Here is a 10,527-nt window from a genome sequence, read left to right as displayed (position 1 = left end):
ATCAGGATACAGCGTGACAATAGAACAATCACGTTTTTTCGTGTTAGAGTATTAGAGTAGAGTATTAGAGTCCAGAGTTTGATGTATTTGTTATGCGTTTGCAATAAAAAAAAGAGTTAAGCTAACATTATTTTTTATAATTGTAAGAAATGAGTTCACATGTAAGAGGGAGGGGCTTAATTAGTCGATCAAACCCTAGTAGGCTGGTTACTCTAAGATCAAACTAGCACCCTCCAACTTTTCCTTCCCGCCCTTAAAACTTGAGAGACCAGCCAATGCCTTCCGGTGGATTAGGTCTGCAACCGGTTATTTTTAGGAGAATTTCCTCATCCAGGCGGCGGTAAAAAAGAGGTGTGTCTAGCGAATTATCTTTCAAATTTGCGCTATTTCAACATTCTCTTTTTGTTAAGATGATGTAACATTTTAATATCAGAATCTGAACAACCAACGTTTGAAGAAGAATATGCTTGAATTTGGTTTTAAAACAAAAATATTTTCACAAATTACGTCACGCCTGAACCCCCTGGCTGACTTTTATGGGGAATCCCCAGGTCAGGTGTTGAACGTTGAAGGAAGCCACACTTGAATGATTCTGCTGTTCTTTTCCTTATTTTGTTCTATTTCTACCTGTTCCCATTGATCCATCAGCCGTCTTGAACAACAGGAAAGGTAATTGACATTTTTGAAGAAGACACAGATCAAGAATTACTGTTTTGAAAGGGAGTTTGTGAGCCTCTTCAAGCATCAAAGTTCAGTTTCGATTTTGAATTTTTGACAATCAACAATCAATGGATGCATGCATGCATGCATGCATGGTCATTCATATCATATGATGATAAAATTTTATTAAAAATGCTCCTTTCAATATTGCTGCTGATACTACCGGTACAATGCCCACGGGGCACGATCAAGGAAAAAGTTGTCTTGCCTCTATAGTAGTAGAGATGTATCGGTTCTGAAAAACATGTATGGTTGATATGTTACCGTTTCAGATGTCCTCGCAGGCCGCAATACTGCGGCAATCCAAAAATTATGTGTGGAACTTGAATGATGTTCTTGGACAGGGTGCCACAGGTTCTGTCTACAGATGTCGTCACAAGGTGAGGTCTGCAGAGCAATGAAATACATGATATAATTATGAAAATTTAAATATTGCATACTTTCTTTAGTGGAGTCCTGCACAGTATGCGATAGGTTCCAGCTGTAGTTGTGATACACAGGCAAATTTTCCCTATGTCCTATACAAAGATAACATTAAGCAGGTCCTTTTCGGGCCAGTCAGTTTTGAGTCAAATACAGGAGTAATTTTACTCATCATATTGATGTATGTTCTACTTTTCCTTTCTCCAAATATGCACAATACGTGTTGGTGTTATTATTGAGTCAGTTGGGAAACCCCGCCAAATCTTCCAATGTTTGTTCACACTTATTATAAAGTTGAGGGTTTACTAAATTGGGCTAACACTAACAGAACTGTCAACGTGTCATTTTAATTTTGGGTCAAAGGGACACTGCACTTTCTATTCTTGGTTCATAACTATTCAAGTGCGAAATGTAGTTATTACACATGCCAACGTTTGTCAGTTTGCCTTGGTATTTTTTACTTACCGTCTCGAATTTTAGTGCTTTTTGTCATGCGTGATATTTTCATTTTCAGAAAAGTGGAGAATCGTTTGCGGTGAAAACCTTCAATGTAATGAGCACCCACCGCCCTCTGGATGTTCAGATGAGAGAATTCGATGTGTTGCAGAAGTGCGACCATCCCAATATAGTCAAACTTTTGGCTATTGAGGAAGACGTAAGCAGTTTTTTAAGAAAAAGCCTTGTAGTTCATAGCTGAACCTGTATATGATTGAAGAACCTTTTATGTCAAACATACATAAACATTCACTAATGCCAGGATGATAACCACCTGAGGCAGATCGCCAAAGCTCAAACTGTTGACATATTTTCACATTTCAGGACCCCAGTTGTTTACCGCCGACTCTAAACCACTTTAAATTTATTTGATACTGGTACCGGTAATCTGAATAGTCGCAGGTCTAGTTTCTGTTGTATCTGTCACTTTTAGAAGGTTACTTTATTTAGTTATTGACATTTTGCCATTGCAGCAAGCTGTTAACAGCAAGGTGATCATCATGGAACTGTGCGGTGGAGGCAGCCTTTACAGTATGTTGGATGACCCGGCCAATTCATTCGGATTGCCAGAACATGAGTTCCTTCTTGTCCTGGAGCATGTAGGTAAGGACCCATCCCCTGGTGTTTTTCAACAACCAACAATGATATTTTGAAATATTGTGTTCAGTGAATGAACAGAAACAGTACTGGTATTGCTGCAGTTAAAACTTGTCTACCTAAGTAAGATGCCGTCTTGACATATTTAAGTGTCAAAGTTTGTTTGTTTTTCGTCTAGCGTCGGGTCTACAGCACCTTCGAGACCAAAGCATCATCCACAGAGACATCAAGCCTGGTAATATCCTCCGATACATCACAGAAGATGGCAGGTGAGTGGTTTATGATGAACTAATAATGGCCAAATTTTGCACACATTTCAGCCTCAACATGTTTGTTGGGTGGCAACTTTTCTAAGCCTAGGCATTCTGGTTCAATCACAACTCCCTTGGGAGTATCACATTCTGGTTGCTGACGTAATTTTGCATTCTCATGGACCATCTCAGCGAGCTTGTTAGCCATTTGCTCCAGGATGGGGAGCATGTAGGCTGAGTGTCCTCAAATTACACATCGGTGATCATTCTGAGGATTGAACCAATGTCTTCAGTGTTATCAACCCAGCACTCTCCCAACTATGCCCATGATCTCCGATGGTTTATCTTGATTATTGACTACATTTGTTGTTTTTGTCTTTTTTCAGTTCAATATACAAGCTGACGGACTTTGGAGCAGCAAGAGAATTGGCTGAAGAAGGACAGTTCATGTCACTCTATGGGACAGAGGAGTACTTGGTGAGTGAATACCCTGCATGACCTGGCCATAAACTAGCTTTATACAGAAATCTTACTTGTAAAAAAGTTGGCTGGAGCTTTTTGTGTAGCGTTGTCCAATGTATTTTTCCACACATTTTTTTGGCGACCTCTAATTCGTTTTGATATACTGGAACTGCTGCAAAAGGCGTTACTGGATAATGAAAAAAAACACAGCCTTCTGACTCCTAATCATGTCTTGTGCTATTCCCTTTTGTGTATCTACCGCCCAGAAAAACAATCGTAATTTTAAGTAACAGCTTCCGGTTCAAATGTTTCAGTTGGCTTGACTCAACGTAAATCTTGTATTTCCTGTTCCAGCATCCTGATATGTATGAGCGAGCTGTCCTTCGGCAACCATCGGCAAAACAGTTTGGTGCCACAGTTGACCTTTGGAGTCTCGGAGTAACCTTGTACCATGTTGCAGTGGGTCAGCTCCCCTTTAGACCATATGGTGGGAGAAAAAACAAACCAACAATGTGAGTAGGACATATCTGCAAATTTCTTCTTCAATAAGTTCACATTTGAAAATATTGATATCATCAATCTTGCCTAGTAATGTCACCTTTGAAGTTCAGACTCTCAACACAGTTCATGGAAGTATGGCGTTATTATATGATTATGACCCTTCCAACTGAAAAACATACAAGCTTACTTTTAAAACCTTCCACTTCTAATGCGGAAGAGGGCGGCTTTCACAGGTACAGATTTATTTCGCTATGAGTTATTGATGCAGCAGTAGTTGTTGGTTGGAGATTACCCATTTGTTTAAAAGTATGGAGTTCAGAGTCGAGCGTCAACTGGGACATTATTAGGTCCATGAGCAATTTTGATGTCAGTATCCATTTATTATCTTTGTGACCCTTTTCAGGCACCGGATCACCACACAGAAGGAATCAGGAGTGATATCTGGTATACAATATTCTGACAAGGGTGAGATCCACTGGAGCAAGACGTTACCAGAACATTGCCTTATTTCACAGTAAGTACCGATTATACCAGGGCAAAGTCATCCTGACAATATCAGGCCATTTCACTCGATACATACTTACTCCTCATGAAAACATGCGCATGAAGGAGGCATGTAGACCCTGTTTGCAAGAGGTTGGGGCAAAGTGGACAGTCATGAAAACTGGTAACAGAGGGTAAAACCTAATAAGTAAGTGCCCCTGTGACCTTTGCCCTGTGATTGTCATTCACGATGGCAACACTGTGACTTAGTTTAGGTTGAGGGAAAGAAGTGCTGGAGGGGTGTCATTTCTTGTGCTAGCTGCTCTGTGTGGTAGCGAAAAGTTCAATTGCATGTGATTTTTCTTAAAGTAAATATTTTCCTCTTCTATTCTCAAATTTGATAATGTTTTCTACTCCAGTGGTTTGAAGACACTGATCACGCCCCTCCTTGCTGGATTACTTGAGTGCCAACCCAAACAAATGTGGAGTTTTGAGAGGTTCTTCACAGAGGCGTTCAGCCTCTGTGCCAAGACTGTCATATATGTGTTCAACGTGTGGTCGGGATCACATCTGAGGATTTACATGAAGAAGGACGAGAGGTAGGGCATTTGCTACGTCCTGTTTAATTATGCAGATTGACAGTGATTGAGCTTGAATAGAATAGCCTGGCATATAGATGAGGTGACAACTTAATTGTCAGTCAATCAATAGAAACTAGACGATTTGCACTATGAATGCCAGTGACATGGCGTCCTACAAACTGAGCCATGTATGGGATCAGCTGTGACTAAACAACCAGACCCCAGTTGTCCTTTCCTGTTGGATTAACCTACTGGATGAATATATTAATGAACATGCATAAGTGATGTATAATGTGACTCTTCTCTAAATGCATCGAGTTTGATCTTCCAGCTATGCCAAGTTTCAAGAACTGATTGCCGAGCAGACGGACATCTCTGCCAACAATCAAGTACTGCTGTTAGATGGGCAACATTTTAGTCACATGGTCCAAGCTCTCCTACCAGCCGTGCAGTACCCACACACGTCTCAAGACTACCCCATCTTTTTATACTCGAAAGATTTCGTACAATGTCCAAAATTGCAGTTGTTCAACATTCGTAAGTACTTGTATGAAGCCAGCCAGCACTCAGAGGAGAACTTTTCTCAAATCAGCTTAGGTTTCCAAGTTTGCCTCCTTTGTGACAAACCTCAATATCGACTACTCGGTTGCTCAGACGTGTGATCTATGGCTGCACCTCATGCAGAAGTTAATGATGTCTGCTGATGTCATTCTCAACTCCCTTCCTGACTCAAACCTGCAATTGATTTCCTCTGATTTCAGCTGAGTTACCGCAGTTCCCCTCCTCGGCGCCAACAAACCTGGATGCTGACTTCTCTGTTGCTAAGACGTGTGGTGGAAGCCTACATCTCATGCAGAAGCTGGTGAAATCTGCTGTTCATCGACAAAGGCTGATGGATGAGTCCGTCAAACTTTATGGGTAAATATGAGTATAGAAATTAGTGCTGTAAAACACCTCAGTTGGCCTTACAGACTAGAGTTGTGTATGCCAGTACATTTTCTAGTTTCACCGATCTATCAGTCGATTTTAACAACAAAATTGAAACAATGGCCCAGCCCAATACATAACATGTTATCTGCAGGATGTCGTTCCTTGCAATGAAATTTTTTCTACCTTTTCTGACTTCAGGGAGGTGCTCGTACGGGACATGATGCAGTTCAAAGACTACGCAACACATTTCACATGCATCTGTGACGAAACAAAGAAAAGGGTCCAATGTCTGTCGGAAATTCACCGAAACAACAAACGGGCCATCTCCATCATTGATAAACTTACTGGGAACAATGAGTGGGCCAGATTTGTGAGCACTCTTGATGGCCTTACCGATAGTGGCCAGAGACCGCTTCATGAGGTAGGCTGACTAGAAACTGAACATTTATTATAAAATAGTTTTTAAACGGGAGGACTCCAATACGGTAGAAGCTTGCTGATAGTTTTTGATGTATTATCAGAAAATGTACAGGAACAATCCTGCAGAGTGTGGTTGTATGATGGAGAGGTGTCCAATTCCCAATCCAAGGATCATTGGTTCAAGATCAGATCTGGGCACCACTTCACTCTTTATTGATTAATCTCAATTGAGCACTGTATTAATTTGACCTGATTCCTATGTGGAAACTCACAACAGTGGCAGTTCGCCAATATTATTAAATAAACATCAGTATTCGTGAATGTACAATGTATATCTGTAGCATCCTCTAGACAGCAACTCTGTTGCTACACCTTTGCTGGCCTGGCAATGTCTCTTCTACTCTCAGTTGTTCATTGTGTCAATCAGTCAATCAATCGATCGATTAATCAATCAATCCATGTCAATTCTATTCAAGATGAACATTGGTAACTCTGAACTGAAGAGATTCTGTGACGACAATTATGAGAATCTGGTAAAGAGACGTGTTCTCACCTCAGGATGGAGAAAACAATCGGGGTGTACAGAGAAAGAAAGATGGTGGGTATAAATCTAAAAATCTGACTACGGCATGTTTTATGAAGATTTTGTAAAATCTCAAATAGGTCATTCACGTGTAGGGAGAGTCATAATCTGATGCAAGACCAGGCATGCACCTTGTGTGCAACTCAACACACAATTACTCTGTAACACCCATGCTCGACAGTCCTTGGTGTACTAGCTGGGGGAATCAAACCCAGCTGCTAAGATAGGAGTTTTGCTCATGTAATGATTGTCGGAGATAATAAGCTGACATTGCACCAACTGCCAACACTGTTGTACTGCCCTCTGCCTGTCTAAAACAGCAACGTTTGGAATCTACTCTAAGTGTTCCCAAGAATTAGTGTTAGCCGTTCGTTACTGATCACTTACCAGTGGTACAACTTTAGTGACCCCTCATTGATGAGAATTTCCTTGTTTTTCAGTGTTCAGAAACTCGATATTCTCGTCGAGAACACGTCAGAGATTGTACACGATTTCAGAAAAAACAAAATGACGCGACGGTTACAATACAATGAGGAACACATCCACCATATTTCAAAGTAAGTCAGAGTAATCTCATTCTTTTACTGTAGGAGGTTGATTGTTTTAGTCCTTATTCCTTATTTGGAGAAAAAGTGGTTGTCCTCTTTGGGTAGGCCAGGTGATCAGCTCGTTCATATTCAGTATTCACCATTATAAAGTCAGAGCAATCTCATTCCCTTACTGAGGAAGTTAGCTTGTTTAGCTCATTATTTCATAGTTCGAGACATAATGGCCCTTCCTCTTTGGGGAGATCAGGAGTTTGGGTTTTTTTCCTTCTTGGGTAAATCCACCCTGCTTGCAATTAGTGTATATTTTTCCATTAGGGTCTGCTTTTCCTGTCTCAAAATTGTTCAGGTAGATAACTTGATTACCAATTGAGCACGACTTCTACTATGAACGAATACCAATTAATGTAGGAAGCAGCTTTTCATAAGAATCGCCTTCTTCTGCAATCCTTGTTTTCCCTTTCAGAAATCGATTAACTGAAAACTGTGCCAAAGCTACATCGCTGCTTCAAGACCACTGCTACAGGAACTTAAAGCAGGTCCATGCCTCTCTTGCAACTTGGCTTGAGTAAGTTGTAATTTCTTTAGAATGTCTGCGGGCAAACCACCGATAACTTAGGTTTGGCAACAAATTTTTATCCGACATAGACTCTTCTCAACCAATTACCCTATTGGTGCTTTTAGACAAAGAGATCTACATATACTTAGTATTGAATAAACCTAGGACCTCTTGGCACAGCTGCTCCTGCACTACATGTGTGTTTTGCAGAAGATTCATGTTGTTTCGTTTCAGGCGTGCCTACAAGGTACATGCAAACATTGTCCAAATGGATGGAAAGTTACACGACATGATGAGCAGACAGAAAGGCATCAGCAAAAACCAGGATAAAGTAAGTTCTGGTTTTCTACTGAAAATATCATTTGATTCTTGACATTTGACCCCAAGTGAATTCTAAAAGTATCAATGCCTGAATGCCTTGATCTGTGACCTATTCAGTGAAGGTCCTTGAAGGTCACTCCTTATTGCAATGAGAAATTCACTTGGAGGCATTTCAAAAATTTGATGGGTTTTTTTTGTGATTTTTATTCTCAAAGAAATACTTTACAATACAAGGGATGAGGACCTGTTTATAGGACCAAACTTACTGTCGTCATTAGAGAGACATAAGACTAACAGAGGTGGTTGTTTTCTTTCTTCATTAGATCTTTACAAATTCTTCCACCCACAGGTCGAGGGAGATTACAGCAAGCATCTTGATAGGTGGCTCTCTGAGATGGAATCATCAAACACCCAACTGAAAAGCCTTGCTAGTTCCAGTGGTTCAATGAAGAGTGGCTCTATGCAGAAGACGCTACTGAAGCAGGTCAATGAAGAGTAAGTCACCCCATCTCATTCATCCACAGATTTTAGGAAATTCATGCCCAACCCGCATTTCCTGAAAAGTTTGAAAATATTTCCAGAAACATTTTTGATGTTATTATAATGTGATATGTATGACTCTTCAACTTGTTCCAGAATACATGTATTCTGGTTACGGGTTTAGCAAACAATGTTGCCGAAAATCCTTCACCAATTTTGGCTATCTTGATTTTAATATAAATCGTCTCATCATGTTTCTTCACCATCTTTCCAGCCTCCAATCGCTGCGACTAGAGAGTGGCAAGATCAAGTCGATAATATTGGACAACAACGATCTCGTTAAGAAGTAAGTATTGCTTACTGATGCCCTGTATCAAAGACTTTGCAAACCTCTGTGCAGTTATTTCAAGAGATTTTAAACCTGCCATAGGAGGGATGTATTCATGAGCAGCAAATGAATAACATTCTCTAGGTTTCTTTTCAGTACGGCAAGCCAGAGCCTATAATTTTGTGAAAGGTATTAAATGACACTGCCTTGGTTGCTTTGTTATATTGTATAGGCAGGACATAGTTTCTTGTTGTTGAAAAACACACCTGATATCCAAACTAAGTGAGAGTTGCTGGTGATATTCTCTCCTGTATATTCTGTTTCCACCATTTCAGATTGGAGGACCTGAGCATTATGAATGGACAAGCTGAGGTGGAGATGCTAGACAGCGTAGCCACCTCCCATGAAAGCTGATCATGTGGTGCCAGGATGGGGAACAGGGGGTAAATTTAGGGGAATATGAATGACTGAAACAAGTGTAATGGGAACAAATGACCTTTCACATAACTAAAACAAGTGCCCGAGTGCTATTGTGATGGAAGTATTTGAATGTACAACGAATAAGGTCGACAATTGTAAATATTACAACATTACAGTATGTGACCCTTGAGAAAAGTAGGATGTATATATTTATACCATTGAAGACTTTTCATCATAGCTGAAATGTTTGTAATCCATATGGAGTCTGAGAACTTCCTACCGTAAACTCGTGCACTCATGTACGTGTATGATCACGTATGTGATAAGATTTCTGTGTGACAGGTTTGATGAAAGTGTTTACTCGTGAACGAGTCTCGAGTTTTGTATTTGATTGGTGTTTACTTCTGCAATTTTGTGATGTACTGGTATCTACCGTCGTGGCGGAAAATTAGGGTTGTTCTGAGTGCTGGAAATTTCTTGTGTGTTGGCTGTTACTCTGATTATGAGTCAGGGCCACATGCCTGCCTGTAAATATGTACATAAACTTGATCTCTCAAGTGCTGAATGAAAAATGTTTCATGCAGATGTGTTTTGCCTTATTTGTGTTATTATTTCAGTACTTATGTAAGAATGGAACAATCACAATACCTCTTGAACATCAGCATAACCATCATTTTAGGCATCAAATCTACTTAGGGTATTTTGCTGTAATGGACATAAAAGTACTTTTGACAACAACAATTCAAAGTTTATTCTGTACAATTCGAAACTAATCGCAAAGAGAAACTGATTTGAATTATTGACGAAAAAGGGACTGCTAGACAATAGTTTATGATTTATGGAGAGATCGCTAGTCATGCTCTTGTGTATGTATATGACTGGTCTTGAAATTATGTAAACAGACTATATTGCACATTTTAATCTATCAAATTACCCATCGTATTGCTGTGTATGATCATGTATGAGTGCATGTTTGCACTATTGATCACAAAGCAGATTCTATATAGGTATTGTTAAATTCATACCGCCATACATGTAATGTACATTTTGTAATTAGCAAATAAAGGAACTCCATAAACAAAACTCCTGCATTGTGTCCTTTAGAAGAGAATAATATCAGGATACGACAGAAGAATAATATCAGGATATGACAAAAAGCGACTTTTTAAAAAGTGAAAAGTCACTACTGTCTTCAACTAGCAATCGGTATACACATAGATATGCCCATTCATCCATGCTGACTACATGTATCTGGTGGGTTGCGTCAGCCACAAAATCTTACCCAAATCAAGTTTTATGCTGGTAGCTGGATGTGTCCATGCTGCACCTCCCACCACGACTGGCCAGCAGTCTTTTACTGCAAGCTGGATGTGTCCGAGTGCATGTATACCCCTATGACTGGCTGTCAGTCTTTCATTGGAAGCTGGG

At 40.0% G+C, this 10,527-nt stretch overlaps 1 protein-coding gene across 1 annotated transcript; it reads left to right on the top strand.

Moving 5' to 3' along the window:
- The first annotated feature begins 556 nt into the window (after positions 1-556).
- On the top strand, positions 557-10,182 carry LOC135491317 (serine/threonine-protein kinase TBK1-like). Its single transcript, XM_064777097.1, has 19 exons — positions 557-669; positions 993-1,100; positions 1,658-1,798; positions 2,112-2,241; positions 2,414-2,504; positions 2,873-2,963; positions 3,303-3,460; positions 3,853-3,963; positions 4,352-4,531; positions 4,845-5,050; positions 5,275-5,431; positions 5,642-5,864; positions 6,340-6,461; positions 6,887-7,003; positions 7,458-7,559; positions 7,785-7,881; positions 8,221-8,366; positions 8,626-8,697; positions 9,015-10,182. The coding sequence occupies exons 2-19, from the start codon at positions 993-995 to the stop codon at positions 9,091-9,093; spliced, it is 2,331 nt and encodes a 776-aa protein (XP_064633167.1). The 5' UTR covers positions 557-669; the 3' UTR covers positions 9,094-10,182.
- Positions 10,183-10,527: the final 345 nt, after the last annotated feature.

The sequence above is a fragment of the Lineus longissimus genome, chromosome 7 (assembly GCF_910592395.1).
Source record: "Lineus longissimus chromosome 7, tnLinLong1.2, whole genome shotgun sequence".
Lineage (NCBI taxonomy): Eukaryota > Metazoa > Nemertea > Pilidiophora > Heteronemertea > Lineidae > Lineus > Lineus longissimus.
This window is presented reverse-complemented; position numbering and strand designations above follow the sequence as displayed.